This window comes from Oncorhynchus mykiss, unplaced genomic scaffold (assembly GCF_057628025.1).
Source record: "Oncorhynchus mykiss isolate SJ-2025 unplaced genomic scaffold, ASM5762802v1 scaffold103, whole genome shotgun sequence".
NCBI classification, from domain to species: Eukaryota; Metazoa; Chordata; class Actinopteri; order Salmoniformes; family Salmonidae; genus Oncorhynchus; species Oncorhynchus mykiss.
The window spans coordinates 2,467,501-2,486,854 of NW_028322102.1; the positions used below are offsets into that span (position 1 = coordinate 2,467,501).

General features: G+C 49.0%; 1 protein-coding gene across 5 annotated transcripts in view; it reads left to right on the forward strand.

Moving 5' to 3' along the window:
* Positions 1 to 19,354, forward strand: part of LOC110506208 (C-terminal-binding protein 2) — a 133,529-nt gene that overhangs the window by 74,830 nt on the left and 39,345 nt on the right. For 2 of the 5 annotated variants that reach the window (XM_090228907.1, XM_090228904.1), the window contains exon 1: positions 7,572 to 7,747. The exons of 2 other annotated variants lie outside the window; for them this stretch is intronic. In XM_090228907.1, coding sequence (XP_090085033.1) covers positions 7,708 to 7,747 — 40 coding nt within the window. In that variant the 5' untranslated portion in view covers positions 7,572 to 7,707. Of the gene's footprint in view, positions 1,067 to 7,571; positions 7,748 to 19,354 lie in introns of those variants that run through there. One more of the 5 variants, XM_090228902.1, reaches the window with a different exon arrangement.

The window sequence follows — 19,354 nt, forward strand, 5'->3', positions numbered from 1 at the left end:
GCCGCCGCCACCAGTCTCATGGTGGACCCTGCTACCCAGCAGCATGGACACATGGACGGTTCCCTCCAACGCTACGGTGCTGCGGCATCCCAGAGGCTTCCCTTCGACCCGGGATACGACCCCGGCTCTGCCATGGTCCAACAACAACAACACCACCCTAGCGCGGCGATGACTATGGATCCCAAGAGGATGGTGGACCCAGGGTTCCTGGCGTTCCTCAGAGCCGAGGGACTGGCGGACAGCACCATCAGCTTACTAGTCCAGCAGGGCTTTGACTCCGCCTCTATGCTGGGGGTCATGGAGGATCATGACGTCCGTTCCATAGCCACTAATCTGGGCCAGGCCCGAGCGCTGTCCAGCGCGGTGCTCCACTGTAAGCAGCAGCCTGGCGAGTCGGCCTTAGCCGCTCAGCAGCGCATTAGAGGCCGCGCCAACAGCTTCGGACACACCAACAACCTCTACATGCAAGGGATGCAGAACATGACCCAGGGGATGAGCAGCATGGCCATGGACCCCCACACGATGCATCATCAGCAGCCCCCCACCTCCGTCCAGACCTTCAGCCCCAGGATGGGAGAGTTCCTGGGCAGGAGACCCAACAGCGCCCCATCTCAACACCTTCTGGAGACCACCACGTATGGAGCACCCCGAGGGACATTCCCCGTCAGCTCCGGGGGATACGGTAATGCCGTCGCCCAGGCAAGACCGCTATCCATGTACAACGCCCACACCGGCATTGCCATGTCCGCCCTGCAGCACCAGCAGCCTACTGCCCCCAACACCCCCGGAGGAACGGCCCCCAAAACCTTCTCTGGTTCTTACTCCCCCATGGAGCTCATGAAGAGAGCCCCCAACATGCCCCCCATGTCACCTGGGATGGTTCAGAGCCCCCTGCACAGCCCCCAGCTGCTGAGGAAGGGGGTGTCTGATGCAGGGGAGAGCGGTGTGGTCGTCGGAGCGTCGTCCACCTCCCACCAGATACAGACCCTTAACAACAACAGGACGGCAGGACGGAGAACGGGGCCACCTGTCATTGTTTCTACCATGGCTGCCTCGTCTGATACAAGTAACCACGCTCCTCCTCGCCATCCCTCATCTCCAACTCCTCTGACCTCACTATCCCTCCTCTCCAACTCCTCTGACCTTGCTATCCCTCCTCTCCTCTCCTCTCCTCCCCAACTCCTCTGACCTCGCTATTCCTCCTCTCCAACTCCTCTGACCTCGCTATTCCTCCTCTCCAACTCCTCTGACATCGCTATTCCTCCTCTCCAACTCCTCTGACTTCGCCATCCCTCCTCTCCTCTCCAACTCCTCTCCTCCCCAACTCCTCTCCTCTCCTCCCCAACTCCTCTCCTCCCCAACTCCTCTCCTCCCCAACTCCTCTCCTCTCCTCCCCAACTCCTCTCCTCCCCAACTCCTCTCCTCCCCAACTCCTCTCCTCTCCTACCCAACTCCTCTCCTCTCCTCCCCAACTCCTTTCCTACCCAACTCCTCTCCTCTCCTATCATCTCCAACTCCTCTCCTCTCCTCCCCAACTCCACTCCTCTCTTCCCCAACTCCTCTCCTCCCCAACTCCTCTCCTCTCCTATCATCTCCAACTCCTCTCCTCTCCACCCCAACTCCTCCCCTCCCAGCTCCTCTCCTCTCCAGCTCCTCTGACCTCGCTATCCCTCCTCTCCAACTCCTCTCCTCCCCAACTCCTCTCCTCCCCAACTCCTCCCCTCCCAGCTCCTCTCCTCTCCTCCCCAACTCCTCTCCTCTCCTATCCAACTCCTCTCCTCCCCAACTCCTCTCCTCTCCTCTCCTCCCCAACTCCTCTGCTCTCCTCCCCAGCTCCTCTCCTCTCCTCTCCTCTCCTCTCCTCCCTGACATGATAATCAGCTTTACCTAACAGGTCTGTTTTTAAATGGTGACACTATTTATACAACCAGCAGCAACGGCTGTAGATCCATGTCCTTATAGAGCTCCTGTCTGAGATCCCTGTTCAGATACAACCAGCAGCCCTACAGCTGTAGATCCATGTCCTTATAGAGCTCCTGTCTGAGATCCCTGTTCAGATACAACCAGCAGCCCTACAGCTGTAGATCCATGTCCTTATAGAGCTCCTGTCTGAAATCCCTGTTCAGATACAACCAGCAGACCTACAGTGAGGGAAAAAAGTATTTGATCCCCTGCTGATTTTGTACGTTTGCCCACTGACAAAGAAATGATCAGTCTATAATTTTAATGGTAGATTTATTTGAACAGTGAGAGACAGAATAACAACAAAAAAAATCCTGAAAAACGCTTGTCAAAAATGTTATAAATTGATTTGCATTTTAATGAGGGAAATAAGTATTTGACCCCTCTCAATCAGAAAGATTTCTGGCTCCCAGGTGTCATTTATACAGGTAACGAGCTGAGATTAGGAGCACACTCTTAAAGGCAGTGCTCCTAATCTCAGTTTGTTACCTGTATAAAAGACACCTGTCCACAGAAGCAATCAATCAATCCGATTCCAAACTCTTCACCGTGACCAAGACCAAAGAGCTCTCCAAGGATGTCAGGGACAAGATTGTAGACCTACACAAGGCTGGAATGGGCTACAGGACCATCGCCAAGCAGCTGGGTGAGAAGTACACAACAGTTGTTGTGATTATTTCGCAAATGGAAGAAACACAAAATAACTGTTAATCTCCCTCGGCCTGGGGCTCCATGCAAGATCTCACCTCGTGGAGTTTCACTGATCATGAGAACGGTGAGGAATCAGCCCAGAGCTACACGGGAGGATCTTGTCAACGATCTCAAGGCAGCTGGGACCATAGTCACCAAGAAAACAATTGGTAACACACTATGCCGTGAAGGACTGAAATCCTCCAGCGCCCGTAAGGTCCCCCTGCTCAAGAAAGCACATATACATGCCCGTCGGAAGTTTGCCAATGAACATCTGAATGATTCAGAGGACAACTGGGTGAAAGTGTTGTGGTCAGATGAGACCAAAATGGAGCTCTTTGGCATCAACTCAACTCGCCGTGTTTGAAGGAGGAGGAATGCTGCCTATGACCCCAAGAACACCATCCCCACCGTCAAACGTGGAGGTGGAAACATTATGCTTTGGGGGTGTTTTTCTGCGAAGGGGACAGGACAACTTCACCGGGCGATGGACAGGGCCATGTACCATCAAATTTTGAGCAGTCTCCAGAGCTAAATCCCGTAGAAAATCTGTGGAGGGAGCTGAAGGTTCGAGTTGCCAAACGTCAGCCCCGAAACCTTAATGACTTGGAGAAGATCTGCAAAGAGGAGTGGGACAGAATCCCTCCTGAGATGTGTGCAAACCTGGTGGCCAACTACAAGAAATGTCTGACCTCTGTGATTGCCAACAAGGGTTTTGCCACCAAGTACTAAGTCATGTTTTGCAGAGTTGGTTAAGTACTTATTTCCCTCATTAAAATGCAAATCAATTTATAACATTTTTGACATGCGTTTTTCTGGACTTTTTCATATTCAGTCTCTCACTGTTCAAATAAACCTACCATTAAAATGATAGACTGATCATTTCTTTGTCAGTGGACAAACGTACAAAATCAGCAGGGGATCAAATACTTTTTTTCCCTCACCGAAACCCTATTTTACACCCTATCCGCGGTGTAGGTTTGAGTTGAAATTCACTCAAGCTGTTTGGGTTTTGTAGTGACACGTTGTGTTGCTCGTTGGTTTCTGCAAACTTGAATTGGATAGGTGATGTCATATCTGAAGTCAGTGTGTGTCAGTTGGATAGGTGATGTCATATCTGAAGTCAGTGTGTCAGTTGGGATAGGTGATGTCATATCTGAAGTCAGTGTGTCAGTTGGGATAGGTGATGTCATATCTGAAGTCAGTGTGTGTCAGTCGGATAGGTGATGTCATATCTGAAGTCAGTGTGTGTCAGTTGGATAGGTGATGTCATATCTGAAGTCAGTGTGTGTCAGTTGGATAGGTGATGTCATATCTGAAGTCAGTGTGTGTCAGTCGGATAGGTGATGTCATATCTAAAGTCAGTGTGTCAGTTGTATAGGTGATGTCATATCTGAAGTCAGTGTGTCAGTTGGGATAGGTAATGTAATATCTGAAGTCAGTGTGTGTTTGACAGAGTCTCTGTCTCCTCTCATCAGGAGATAGTGTGTTTGACAGAGTCTCTGTCTCCTCTCATCAGGAGATAGTGTGTTTGACAGAGTCTCTGTCTCCTCTCATCAGGAGATAGTGTGTTTGACAAAGTCTCTGTCTCTCCATTCTACTCCCCTCTCATCAGGAGATAGTGTGTTTGACAGAGTCTCTGTCTCCTCTCATCAGGAGATAGTGTGTTTGATAGAGTCTCTGTCTCCTCTCATCAGGAGATAGTGTGTTTGATAGAGTCTCTGTCTCCTCTCATCAGGAGATAGTGTGTTTGATAGAGTCTCTGTCTCCTCTCATCAGGAGATAGTGTGTTTGACAGAGTCTCTGTCCCCTCTCATCAGGAGATAGTGTGTTTGACAGAGTCTCTGTCTCTCCATTCTACTCCCCTCTCATCAGGATATAGTGTGTTTGACAGTCTCTGTCTCCTCTCATCAGGATATAGTGTGTTTGACAGTCTCTGTCTCCTCTCATCAGGATATAGTGTGTTTGACAGTCTCTTAGTCTCCACACACCTGTTACCGGAATTGGATGTGTGGGTGTCACATGGAATCATTTGTAATCTCTAGCTAGCTTCTGTTTTTAGTCAGCCTAGATACACACACACACACACACACACACACACACACACACACACACACACTCATTTACATAGCTTATAGTTGCGGTGACTAAATGGTCTCGTGGAATTTGACTGCAGTCATGACTCGTGACCACCGGTGTGGCGGTAATACGGTCACCGTAACAGCCCTGCGCCTGGCACCTACTACCGTACCCTGTTCAAAGGCACTTAAATATTTTGTCTTTCCATTCACCCTCTGAATGGCACACATCTATACTGATTGAAGTGTATTTGTTGGAGAGAGAGACCTGTTGGAGAGAGACCTGTTGGAGAGAGACCTGTTGGAGAGAGACCTGTTGGAGAGAGACCTGTTGGAGAGAGAACTGTTGGAGAGAGACCTGTTGGAGAACTGTCTGGACATTTGCATTGTTGTGTACAGTACATGTTTTGGTTGAAGCACATTTTTGTGAAAATAACAAGGTGTTCATCTCTCTCTCTCTCTTTCTCTTTCACTCTCTAACTCGTTCTCTCTCTCTCTCTCTCTCTCTCTCTCTTTCTCTTTCACTCTCTAACTCGTTCTCTCTCTCTCTCTCTCTCTCTCTCTCTCTCTCTCTTTCTCTTTCACTCTCTAACTCGTTCTCTCTCTCTCTCTCTCTCTCTCTCTCTCTCTCTTTCTCTTTCACTCTCTAACTCGTTCTCTCTCTCTCTCTCTCTCTCTCTCTCTTTCTCTTTCACTCTCTAACTCGTTCTCTCTCTCTCTCTCTCTCTCTCTCTCTCTCTCTCTCTTTCTCTTTCACTCTCTAACTCGTTCTCTCTCTCTTTCTCTTTCTCTCTCTCTCTCTCTTTCTCTTTCACTCTCTAACTCGTTCTCTCTCTCTCTCTCTCTCTCTTTCTCTTTCACTCTCTAACTCGTTCTCTCTCTTTCTCTTTCTCTCTCTCTCTCTCTTTCTCTTTCACTCTCTAACTCGTTCTCTCTCTTTCTCTTTCTCTCTCTCTCTCTCTTTCTCTTTCACTCTCTAACTCGTTCTCTCTGTCTTTCTCTTTCTCTCTCTCTCTCTTTCTCTTTCACTCTCTAACTCGTTCTCTCTGTCTTTCTCTTTCTCTCTCTCTCTCTTTCTCTTTCACTCTCTAACTCGTTCTCTCTGTCTTTCTCTTTCTCTCTCTCTCTCTTTCTCTTTCACTCTCTAACTCGTTCTCTCTGTCTTTCTCTTTCTCTCTCTCTCTCTTTCTCTTTCACTCTCTAACTCGTTCTCTCTGTCTTTCTCTTTCTCTCTCTCTCTCTCTTTCTCTTTCACTCTCTAACTCGTTCTCTCTGTCTTTCTCTTTCTCTCTCTCTCTCTCTTTCTCTTTCACTCTCTAACTCGTTCTCTCTCTCTTTCTCTTTCACTCTCTAACTCGTTCTCTCTGTCTTTCTCTTTCTCTCTCTCTCTCTCTCTCTCTCTCTCTCTCTCTCTCTTTCTCTTTCACTCTCTAACTCGTTCTCTCTGTCTTTCTCTTTCACTCTCTAACTCGTTCTCTCTGTCTTTCTCTCTCTCTCTCTTTCTCTCTCTCTTTCTCTCTCTCCCTCTCTCTAACTCGTTCTCTCTGTCTTTCTCTTTTTCTCTCTTTCTCTCTAACTCTCTTTCTCTCTCTCTCTCTCTCTCTCTCTCTCTCTCTCTCTCTTTAACTCTCTCGTTCTCCCTCTCTCTCTCTCTTTAACTCTCTCTCGTTCTCTCTCTCTCTCTCTCTTTCTGAGCAGTTTAGAGGCTCAAGAGATTTCCTTTCTGAGCAAAGTAAACTTGTGAAGTACATCCCTCTTAATAAATGTCTCTAGTGGGTTTATGTTGAAACATATTGATGAGAGAGCATCGTATTTCTTCCCCTTCCTACTGTGAACCATTGTAGTGTTATAGAACTCCTGCTCCTACTGTGAACCATTGTAGTGTTATAGAACTCCTGCTCCTACTGTGAACCATTGTAGTGTTATAGAACTCCTGCTCCTACTGTGAACCATTGTAGTGTTATAGAACTCCTGCTCCTACTGTGAACCATTGAAGTGTTATAGAACTCCTGCTATAGAACATGGATTCTTATTTGTCTAGAATCTTGTTATTTTGTATTTTATTTTTTCTCTATTTATTGTACAGTTTTATGAAAAATATTGTTTTATATTTGTTATTTGGATCCCGAGTGGCGCAGAGGTCTAAGGCACCGCATCTCAGCGCTAGAGGCGTCCCTACAGACACACTGGTTCGAATCCAGGCTGTATCACAACCGGCCGTGTTTGGGAATCCCATAGGGCGGCGCACAATTGACCCAGTGTCATCCGTGTTTGGCCGTCATTATAAATAAGAATTTGTTTTTAACTGACTTGCCTAGTGAAATAAAGGTTACATTTAATTTTAACAAATATTTATATATATATATAAACCAGAAACCCAAAATCTAGAGCCCCAAAATAGTCCCCCCCCAAACTTTTTTTTCTGCTAGATCATCTATTTTCTTTTAAGATTATATATCTATCATCTGTTGCCTAAAAATAATAAATTATACAAAATAATTCATTAAACAAAATGATTCATTAAACAAAATGAATCATTAAACAAAATGATTCATTAAACAAAATGATTCATTAAACAAAATGATTCATTAAACAAATCAAACAAAATGATTCATTAAACAAAATGATTCATTAAACAAAACAAAATGATTCATTAAACAAAATGATTCATTAAACAAAATGATTCATTAAACAAAATGATTCATTAAACAAAATGATTCAGATACAAAATGGTTTCCTTATTTGTAACCTATAAACTAGAAGAAGAAGAAACAGTGTCAAAATAGTGCCGTCCATTCTAGAAGAAGCGCGGTGGGAGGGCCCTGCCCTTAGCCCTGTCTCCTTCTGGCTGTCTGTTGGTTGGCTAAGGCTGTAAGTAGCCTTAATAACGGCATTAAATGGTTGTGCACTGGCTCGTTGGCCGCAGTTCCCTGTCTGCCCGGTGTAGAGAGATCTACAGCCACAGTCGTCATTGGCCATGGAGTTGTCTGTCAACGCGGCAGTCCAGAACACAGCGGGTCGGTACAGTATACCGTACAGGGCTAGGCTAGATCACGTGAAATGAGAACATTAGCCTGTAGCTAAATGACGTGCCTGGGTGGCGCCGTGTGGTGTCGTGTGTGTGTGTGTGTGGGGGGGGGGTGCCTGCCTGCGTAGGTCTCTGGTAGATTATCCTGCTGGGTGGATTGGGGTGTGGGGGTGTTAATCCACACCACAGTATATCTTTAGATGGACTTTAATAAGGCTGGGGTTTAGGGGGGGGGGGCTCTGAGAGGAGGAGGGGTGGACTTTAATAAGGCTGGGGTTTAGGAAGGGGGGGGGCTCTGAGAGGAGGAGGGGTGGACTTTAATAAGGCTGGGGTTTAGGAAGGGGGGGGGCTCTGAGAGGAGGAGGGGTGGACTTTAATAAGGCTGGGGTTTAGGGGGTGGGGGGGCTCTGAGAGGAGGAGGGGTGGACTTTAATAAGGCTGGGGTTTAGGAAGGGGGGGGGCTCTGAGAGGAGGAGGGGTGGACTTTAATAAGGCTGGGGTTTAGGGGGTGGGGGGGCTCTGAGAGGAGGAGGAATGGAGGAAGGGTTATGCCTTGGACCCAGGGCAGTGCTGCAAAGGCTCATGGGATATATCTCTGTTGAGGAGTTCATCTGTTAATCTGTGCGGCTTGTCGTAAAGGATGTGTGTGTGTGTGTGTGTGTGTGTTAGCTGGTGTTGAGTATTAGGGAGGTTACCTGGTGTGGGGTATTAAGGAGGTTACCTGGTGTGGGGTATTAGGGAGTTTACCTGGTGTTGGGGGGTTACCTGGTGTGGGGTATTAGGGATGTTACATGGTATTGGGAGGTTACCTGGTGTTGGGTATTAGTTAGGTTACCTGATGTGGGGTGTTAGGGAGGTTACCTGGTGTCGGGTATTAGTGAGGTTACCTGGTGTTGGGTGTTAGGGAGCTTACCTGGTGTTGGGTATTAGTGAGGTTACCTGGTGTTGGGTATTAGGGAGGTTACCTGGTGTTGGTGGGGTTACCTGGTGTCGGGTGTTAGGGAGGTTACCTGGTGTTCGGGGGGGGTTAGCTGGTGTTGGTGGGGTTACCTGGTGTCGGGTATTAGGGAGGTTACCTGGTGTTCGGGGGGGTTAGCTGGTGTTGGTGGGGTTACCTGGTGTCGGGTATTAGGGAGGTTACCTGGTGTTGGGGAGGTTACCTGGTGTTGGGTATTAGGGAGGTTACCTGGTGTTGGGTATTAGGGAGGTTACCTGGTGTTGGGTATTAGGGAGGTTACCTGGTGTGGGGTATTAAGGAGGTTACCTGGTGTGGGGTATTAGGGAGTTTACCTGGTGTTGGGGGGTTACCTGGTGTGGGGTATTAGGGATGTTACATGGTATTGGGAGGTTACCTGGTGTTGGGTATTAGTTAGGTTACCTGATGTGGGGTGTTAGGGAGGTTACCTGGTGTCGGGTATTAGTGAGGTTACCTGGTGTTGGGTGTTAGGGAGCTTACCTGGTGTTGGGTATTAGTGAGGTTACCTGGTGTTGGGTATTAGGGAGGTTACCTGGTGTTGGTGGGGTTACCTGGTGTCGGGTGTTAGGGAGGTTACCTGGTGTTCGGGGGGGTTAGCTGGTGTTGGTGGGGTTACCTGGTGTCGGGTATTAGGGAGGTTACCTGGTGTTCGGGGGGGTTAGCTGGTGTTGGTGGGGTTACCTGGTGTCGGGTATTAGGGAGGTTACCTGGTGTTAGGGAGGTTACCTGGTGTTGGGTATTAGGGAGGTTACCTGGTGTTGGGTATTAGGGAGGTTACCTGGTGTTGGGTATTAGGGAGGTTACCTGGTGTTGGGTATTAGGGAGGTTACCTGGTGTTAGGGAGGTTACCTGGTGTTGGGTATTAGGGAGGTTACCTGGTGTTGGGTATTAGGGAGGTTACCTGGTGTTGGGTATTAGGGAGGTTACCTGGTGTTAGGGAGGTTACCTGGTGTTGGGTATTAGGGAGGTTACCTGGTGTTGGGTATTAGGGAGGTTACCTGGTGTTGGGTATTAGGGAGGTTACCTGGTGTTAGGGAGGTTACCTGGTGTTGGGTATTAGGGAGGTTACCTGGTGTTGGGGGATTACCTGGTGTTGGGTATTAGGGAGGTTACCTGGTGTTGGGTATTAGGGAGGTTACCTGGTGTTGGGTATTAGGGAGGTTACCTGGTGTTAGGGAGGTTACCTGGTGTTGGGTATTAGGGAGGTTACCTGGTGTTGGTTGTTAGGGAGGTTACCTGGTGTCGGGTATTAGGGAGGTTACCTGGTGTTGGGTATTAGGGAGGTTACCTGGTGTTGGGTATTAGGGAGGTTACCTGGTGTTACGGAGGTTACCTGGTGTTGGGTATTAGGGAGGTTACCTGGTGTTAGGGAGGTTACCTGGTGTTGGGTATTAGGGAGGTTACCTGGTGTTGGGGGGTTACCTGGTGTTGGGTGTTAGGGAGGTTACCCGGTGTTGGGTGTTAGGGAGGTTACCTGGTGTTGGGTGTTAGGGAGGTCCCTCTGGATTAATGCGGGGGGGGGCCGTCAGAAAGTCCAGGGAGGGGTTGAGACCCAGGGCCTCCAGCTTGATGATGAGCTTGGAGGGAACTATGGTGTTAAATGCTGAGTTGTAGTCAATGAACAGCATTCTCACATAGGTATTCCTCTATGTCCAGATGGGACAGGGCAGTGGGCAGTGTGATGCCGTTTGCGTCGTCTGTGGACCTGTTGGGACGGTAAGCACCATGACTCCTGGCTGACAGAGCTGGGGTCTGGAAGCCCTGCTGTAGTTCTGGTAATGGAGCACAGCTGGCCTAGAGAAGAAATGAGTTAATGGTTATGTGACAGATTTAGAGAGGGGAGGGTGTGTGTGACAGGTTTAGAGAGGGGAAGGTGTGTGTGACAGGGGAGGGGAGGGAGTGTGTGACAGGTTTAGAGAGGGGAGGGTGTGTGTGACAGTGGAGGGGAGGGAGTGTGTGACAGGTTTAGAGAGGGGAGGGTGTGTGTGACAGGTTTAGAGAGGGGAGGGTGTGTGTGACAGGTTTAGGGAGGGGAGGGTGTGTGTGACAGGGGAGGGGAGGGAGTGTGTGACAGGTTTAGAGAGGGGAGGGTGTGTGTGACAGGGGAGGGGAGGGTGTGTGTGACAGGTTTAGAGAGGGGAGGGTGTGTGTGACAGGTTTAGGGAGGGGAGGGTGTGTATGTCTTTTACTGCATGGACTATACAGACAGGGGTTACACACACTCTGCTACCGTGTCACTACTCTCTCTGCCAGCCCAGATGGCTCCTATCACTATGTGGAGGGAGGGAGGGAGGGAGGGAGGGAGGGAGGGAGGGAGGGAGGGAGGGAGGGGGAGGAGGAGGAGGGGAGGAGAGAGGGAGGAAGGAAAGGAGGGGGAGGAGGGGAGGAGGGGGAGGAGGAAGGAAGGAAGGAAGGGGAGGATGGAGGAGGGGAGGAGGGAGAAGTGAGGAGAGGAGGGATAGGGGAGAGGAGGGGGAGGAACACGTGAGTCCGCCTTCTTAACTGTGCCAGAGTGTCCCTCCCTCCCCAAGAGACCTCACATCTGGAGCGCACCTGGTAGCCCACCTGGTACCCTACAGCTGGCCCTCCTAGATAGACTGTTACTATGGGGATGACTAGCTAGGTCAATAGATAGACTGTTACTATGGGGATGACTAGCTAGGTCAATAGATAGACTGTTACTATATAGATGACTAGCTAGGTCAATAGATAGACTTACTATGGTGTTACTATGGGGATGACTAGCTAGGTCAATAGATAGACTGTTACTATGGGGATGACTAGCTAGGTCAGTAGATAGACTGTTACTATGGGGATGACTAGCTAGGTCAGTAGATAGACTGTTACTATGGGGATGACTAACTGAGTCAACAGACTGTTACTTTTGGGATGTCTAGCTTTTCTGCTCATTGCTAGTTTTCTTTGCAGAAGAAAAGTAAATGTGGATTGTTATTTTGGCTTTGGCGCAGCGCCACATTTAAATATCTGCAGCAGAAACACTGACTGCATTTCCATCCCGCCTGATGTAGGAGTGAGGGATGGAGGGAGGAGAGGAAGAGGGAACAATGTGGAGATTGTTGATTCAGGGTTGTTATCTGGCTGCTGAGGGGGCCACGGTGGAGGTGTGTCTCTCCCTGCCTGTAGGTCTGTTTATCTTGGCTGCTGTACAACCCAGTACAGCTGGTTCTCTCCTTCCTTCCTTCCTTCCTTCCTTCCTTCCTTCCTTCCTTCCTTCCTTCCTTCCTTCCTTCCTTCCTTCCTCCCTCCTCTCTATTTCTCTCTCTCCCTCCCCCCTCCCTCTCTCTCTTCCTCCTCCCTTCCTCTCTACCTCACCCCATGTACCATTTCTCTCCCCCCTCTCTCCCTTCACCCTTCTCACCCTCTCAACACTCTTATCCTCTCACCAGGAATGTCCAAAACACCGCTGACTACTGGCGTCTAATTTTCCAGATTGCAAATCTCTGCTGTGACCAGCGTGAAGCAGTTAGCTACAACAGAGATGGAGAATGACTCCAGGTCCTCTGTAGTTCAGTTAGTAGAACATGGTCCTCTGTAGTTCAGTTAGTAGAACATGGTCCTCTGTAGTTCAGTTAGTAGAACACGGTCTTCTGTAGTTAGTAGAACATGGTCCTCTGTAGTTCAGTTAGTAGAACATGGTCCTCTGTAGTTCAGTTAGTAGAACATGGTCCTCTGTAGTTCAGTTAGTAGAACATGGTCCTCTGTAGTTCAGTTAGTAGAACATGGTCCTCTGTAGTTGTTAGTAGAACATGTTCCTCTGTAGTTCAGTTAGTAGAACATGGTCCTCTGTAGGTCAGTTAGTAGAACATGGTCCTCTGTAGTTGTTAGTAGAACATGTTCCTCTGTAGTTCAGTTAGTAGAACATGGTCCTCTGTAGGTCAGTTAGTAGAGCATGGCTCCAGGTCCTCTGTAGTTCAGTTGGTAGAACATGGTCCTCTGTAGTTCAGTCAGTAGAACATGGTCCTCTGTAGTTGTTAGTAGAACACGGTCCTCTGTAGTTCAGTTAGTAGAACATGGTCCTCTGTAGTTCAGTTAGTAGAACATGGTCCTCTGTAGTTCAGTTAGTAGAACATGGTCCTCTGTAGTTCAGTTAGTAGAACATGGTCCTCTGTAGGTCAGTTAGTAGAACACGGTCCTCTGTAGTTCAGTTAGTAGAACATGGTCCTCTGTAGTTCAGTTAGTAGAACTTGGTCCTCTGTAGTTCAGTTAGTAGAACATGGTCCTCTGTAGTTCAGTTAGTAGAACATGGTCCTCTGTAGTTCAGTTAGTAGAACATGGTTCTCTGTAGTTCAGTTAGTAGAACATGGTCCTCTGTAGTTCAGTTAGTAGAACATGGTCCTCTGTAGTTCAGTTAGTAGAACATGGTCCTCTGTAGTTCAGTTAGTAGAACATGGTCCTCTGTAGTTCAGTTAGTAGAACATGGTCCTCTGTAGTTCAGTTAGTAGAACATGGTTCTCTGTAGTTCAGTTAGTAGAACATGGTCCTCTGTAGTTCAGTTAGTAGAACATGGTCCTCTGTAGTTCAGTTAGTAGAACATGGTCCTCTGTAGTTCAGTTAGTAGAACTTGGTCCTCTGTAGTTCAGTTACTAGAACATGGTCCTCTGTAGTTCAGTTAGTAGAACATGGTCCTCTGTAGTTCAGTCAGTAGAACATGGTCCTCTGTAGTTGTTAGTAGAACATGGTCCTCTGTAGGTCAGTTACTAGAACATGGTCCTCTGTAGTTCAGTTAGTAGAACATGGTCCTCTGTAGTTCAGTCAGTAGAACATGGTCCTCTGTAGGTCAGTTAGTAGAACATGGTCCTATGTAGTTGTTAGTAGAACATGTTCCTCTGTAGTTCAGTTAGTAGAACATGGTCCTCTGTAGGTCAGTTAGTAGAGCATGGCTCCAGGTCCTCTGTAGTTCAGTTGGTAGAACATGGTCCTCTGTAGTTCAGTCAGTAGAACATGGTCCTCTGTAGTTGTTAGTAGAACACGGTCCTCTGTAGGTCAGTTAGTAGAACATGGTCCTCTGTAGTTCAGTTAGTAGAACATGGTCCTCTGTAGTTCAGTTAGTAGAACTTGGTCCTCTGTAGTTCAGTTAGTAGAACATGGTCCTCTGTAGTTCAGTTAGTAGAACATGGTCCTCTGTAGTTCAGTTAGTAGAACATGGTTCTCTGTAGTTCAGTTAGTAGAACATGGTCCTCTGTAGTTCAGTTAGTATAACATGGTCCTCTGTAGTTCAGTTAGTAGAACATGGTCCTCTGTAGTTCAGTTAGTAGAACATGGTCCTCTGTAGTTCAGTTAGTAGAACATGGTCCTCTGTAGTTCAGTTAGTAGAACATGGTTCTCTGTAGTTCAGTTAGTAGAACATGGTCCTCTGTAGTTCAGTTAGTAGAACATGGTCCTCTGTAGTTCAGTTAGTAGAACATGGTTCTCTGTAGTTCAGTTAGTAGAACATGGTCCTCTATAGGTCAGTGAGTAGAACATGGTCCTCTGTAGTTCAGTTAGTAGAACATGGTCCTCTGTAGTTCAGTTAGTAGAACATGGCTCCAGGTCACAGAGACACTAGTAGCTCCAATGCAATAATTTATTCATCAACGTTCAGCAGGAAGAGAACAGACTGAATGACAGACTGTTTGTAGCCTGGACTCTGTTGCTCTGAATGATAGACTGTTTGTAGCCTGGATGCTCTGATGCTCTGAATGACAAACTGTTTGTAGCCTGGATGCTCTGATGCTCTGAATGACAGACTGATTGTAGCCTGGACTCTGTTGCTCTGAATGACAGACTGTTTGTAGCCTGGACTCTGATGCTCTGAATGACAGACTGTTTGTAGCCTGGATGCTCTGTTGCTCTGAATGACAGACTGTTTGTAGCCTGGATGCTCTGATGGAATGTCTGAAGCCAGTTGTTGTTCACAGAACTACATGACCTTTACATTAGATGATATTATCAATATACATGTATTGTGTATTCAGTCAGTTCAGGAAGTATAGAGAGAGGTTTTTGTCCTCTAGTAAAGAAACTGTTAAGGTCTGGGTAGAGAAGGAGAGGATGGGAGAGGAGGAGGAGAGAATGGTAGAGGAGGGGTGGAGGAGGAGAGGAGGAGAGGAGGAGGAGGAGAGGATGGGAGAGGAGGAGGAGAGGATGGGAGAGAAGGAGGAGAGGAAGAGGGGAGGAGGAGGAGAGGATGGGAGAGGAGGAGGGGAGGAGGAGGAGAGGAGGAGGAGAGGGGAGGGGAGAGGTGGGGTGAAGAGAGGAGATGAGGGGAGAGGAGGGTAGAGGAGATGAGGGGAGAGGAGAGGAGGGTAGAGGAGGAGTAGAGGGAGAGGTGAGGAGGAGGGGTTGGGGGAGAAGGTGAGGGGATGGGATGGGGGAGAGGAGGAGGAGGGGGAGAGGACAGGAGGAAGGGAGAGGATGGGGGAGGAGGGGAAGAGGAGAGGAGATGTATTAGACATATACTGTAAGTGAAACTACACCCTAGCCAGATGGTTCAGTAGCCATGAACTGGCACCCGTATTCTCCCTGGACACGCCTCCTAGCCTCACCTCTCCTCTCTCTGGTGAAACGGGATCCCCCACCGCTCCACGCCCTTGGCAACCAGGACTTCCTCGGCAACCGTCCCTCCCTCCTCCTGGAGTCGTATGTGTGCGTCTCCCTGTGCGTCTCCATGTGTTTGTATATAGCCTGACATCTAAAGCAGGTCATAGGTTGTAGGTGAACAATCTCTGCTCTACCACTCAGTGTTAAATCCACACACACACACACACACACACACACACACACACACACACACACACACACACACACACACACACACACACACACACACACACACACTCACTGTTAAATCCCTTTAAGTGCTTTACGAGGAAAAAGAGGGCGTCACTTCACTGCTCAGCCTATGTTCTCTCAGTACTGTGGTCCTAATGGGACCCTATGTCCTGTATAGAGCACTACTTTGGACCAGGGCCCATGGGCCCAGCGTGTAACGGGCTGACAGTATGACCAGGGCCCATGGGCCCAGCGTATAACGGGCTGACAGTATGACCAGGGCCCATGGGCCCAGTGTATAACGGGCTGACAGTATGACCAGGGCCCAAGGGCCCAGCGTATAACGGGCTTACAGTATGACCAGGGCCCATGGGCCCAGCGTATAACGGGCTGACAGTATGACCAGGGCCCATGGGCCCAGCGTATAACGGGCTGACAGTATGACCAGGGCCCATGGGCCCAGCGTGTAACGGGCTGACAGTATGACCAGGGCCCATGGGCCCAGCGTGTAACGGGCTGACAGTATGACCAGGGCCCAGCGTATAACGGGCTTACAGTATGACCAGGGCCCAAGGGCCCAGCGTATAACGGGCTGACAGTATGACCAGGGCCCAAGGGCCCAGCGTATAACGGGCTGACAGTATGACCAGGGCCCATGGGCCCAGCGTACAACGGGCTGACAGTATGACCAGGGTCCAAGGGCCCAGCGTATAACTGTTTGACAGTATGACCAGGGCCCATGGGCCCAGCGTACAACGGGCTGACAGTATGACCAGGGCCCATGGGCCCAGCGTACAACGGGCTTACAGTATAATGCAGTAGGTCACAGACAGTGTCTCTTTCCACAGCTCCTGTCAGAAGGTTTGTTTGACATCTTGTTTATGTGTGTGTAACATGAGGACATCTGATGAGATGTGTGTTTTACAAATGCACATATTTGAGCGTGTGTGTCAGCGCTCGTGTGTCTCATTGCTTATGAGGAACAGATGTAGCCCTGAGTACCAGAGTCTGTCTCTCCTCTTCCCCCTCCCCCTCTCCCTCCTGTCAGAGAGGACCCGCTGTGCCAATCTGTTTTCAGTACTGTTTATTCACCCTCTTAAAGAACACCAACATGTGAGGACAGATCATGCACATCCTCCTTCTCTCCTCTCCTCTCCTCGTCTCTCCCTCTCTTCTCCCCCTCTCTTCCCTTCTCTCCTCCTCTCGCTCTCCTCTCCTCTCCTCTCTTTGCCCTCCTCTCTTCCCTTCTCTCCTCTCGCTCTCCTCTCCTTGTCTCTCCCTCTCTTCTCCCCCCTCTCTTCCATTCTCTCCTCCTCTCCTCATTTCTAATATCTTCTTCCCCTTCTCATCTTCTCTACTCTCACTTCTCTCCTTGTCTCTCTTATCCCCTCCTCTTCCTCCTCCTCCTCCTCTCCTCTCACTTCTCTCCTTGTCTCTCTTATCCTTTTCCTCTCGCTTCTCTCCTTGTCTCTCTTATCCCCTCCTCTCCCTCCTCCTCTCCTCTCGCTTCTCTTCTTGTCTCTCTTATCCCCTCCTCTCCCTCCTCCTCTCCTCTCACTTCTCTTTTTGTCTCTCTTATCCCCTCCTCTTCCTCCTCCTCCTCCTCTCCTCTCACTTCTCTCCTTGTCTCTCTTATCCTCTCCTCTCGCTTCTCTCCTTGTCTCTCTTATCCCCTCCTCTCCCTCCTCCTCTCCTCTCACTTATCTCCTTGTCTCTCTTATCCCCTCCTCTCCCTCTTCCTCTCACTTCTCTCCTTGTCTCTCTTATCCCCTCCTCTCCCTCTTCCTCTCCTCTCACTTCTCTCCTTGTCTCTCTTATCCCCTCCTCTCCATCCTCCTCTCCTCTCACTTCTCTCCTTGTCTCTCTTATCCCCTCCTCTCCCTCCTCCTCTCACTTCTTTCCTTGTCTCTCTTATCCCCTCCTCTCCCTCCTCCTCTCACTTTTCTCCTTGTCTCTCTTATCCCCTCCTCTCCCTCCTCCTCTCACCCACCTGCAGAACTGCGAGCACTCGGCTCCACATTGCCTGCCAAAGTGGGTTACAATGACAAATGATCAAATATATGAATCGGTGTTAAACATGAAGGGTTTGTGAGACACCAATATGTTGGGTTTACTAAATATCTGCGTGACATCACTTCATATTTAATCATATTATGAGTAAATCCAACAAAAAGGGATCTTACGAGTCCTCTGGGATTCTGGCAGAAATCAAATCAAATCAAAATCAAATGTATTTATGTAGCCCTTCATACATCAGCTGATATCTCAAAGTGCTGTACAGAAACCCAGCCTAAAACCCCAAACCAGCAAGCAATGCAGGTGTAGAAGCACGGTGGCTAGGACAAACTCCCTAGAAAGGCAAAACCTAGGAAGAAACCTAGAGAGGAACCAGGCTATGTGGGGTGGCCAGTCCTCTTCTGGCTGTGCCGGGTGGAGATTATAACCGAACATGGCCAAGATGTTCACATGTTCATAAATGACCAGCATGGTCGAATAATAATAATAAGGCAGAACAGTTGAAACTGGAGCAGCAGCACGGTCAGGTGGACTGGGGACAGCAAGGAGTCATCATGTCAGGTAGTCCTGAGGCATGGTCCTAGGGCTCAGGTCCTCCGAGAGAGAGAGAGAAAGAGAGAAAGAGAGAATTAGAGAGAACACACTTAAATTCACACAGGACACCGAATAGGACAGGAGAAGTACTCCAGATATAACAAACTGACCCTAGCCCCCCGACACATAAACTACTGCAGAATAAATACTGGAGGCTGAGACAGGAGGGGTCAGGAGACACTGTGGCCCCATCCGAGGACACCCCCAGACAGGGCCAAACAGGAAGGATATAACCCCACCCACTTTGCCAAAGCACAGCCCCCACACCACTAGAGGGATATCTTCAACCACCAACTTACCATCCTGAGACAAGGCCGAGTATAGCCCACAAAGATCTCCGCCACGGCACAACCCAAGGGGGAGCGCCAACCGAGACAGGAAGATCACATCAGTGACTCAACCCACTCAAGTGATGCACCTCTCCTAGGGACGACATGGAAGAGCCCCAGTAAGCCAGTGACTCAGCCCCTGTAATAGGGTTAGAGGCAGAGAATCCCAGTGGAAAGAGGGGAACCGGCCAGGCAGAGACAGCAAGGGTGGTTCGTTGCTCCAGAGCCTTTCCGTTCACCTTCACACTCCTGGGCCAGACTACACTCAATCATATGACCCACTGAAGAGATGAGTCTTCAGTAGAGACTTAAAGGTTGAGACCGAGTTTGCGTCTCTGACATGGGTAGGCAGACCATTCCATAAAAATGGAGCTCTATAGGAGAAAGCCCTGCCTCCAGCTGTTTGCTTAGAAATTCTAGGGACAATTAGGAGGCCTGCGTCTTGTGACCGTAGCGTACGTGTAGGTATGTACGGCAGGACCAATTCAGATGGTTTCCTCCATCGTAAATCGCTCCTCCTTCACCCCAGCTGCCAAACTAACCCTGATTCAGATGACCATCCTACCCAGGCTAGATTACAGAGATGTAATTTATAGATCGGCAGGTAAGGTGCTCTTGAGCGGCTAGATGTTCTTTACCATTCGGCCATCAGATTTACCACCAATGCTCCTTATAGGACACATCACTGCACTCTGTACTGGTCATCTCTGTATACCTGTCGCAAGACCCTCTGGTTGATGCTTATTTAGAAAACCCTCTTAGGCCTCACTCCCCCCTATCTGAGATATCTACTGCAGCCCTCATCCTCATACACAACACCCATTCTGCCAGTCTCTACTACAGCCCTCATCCTCCACACACAACACCCGTTCTGCCAGTCTCTACTGCAGCCCTCATCCTCCACACACAC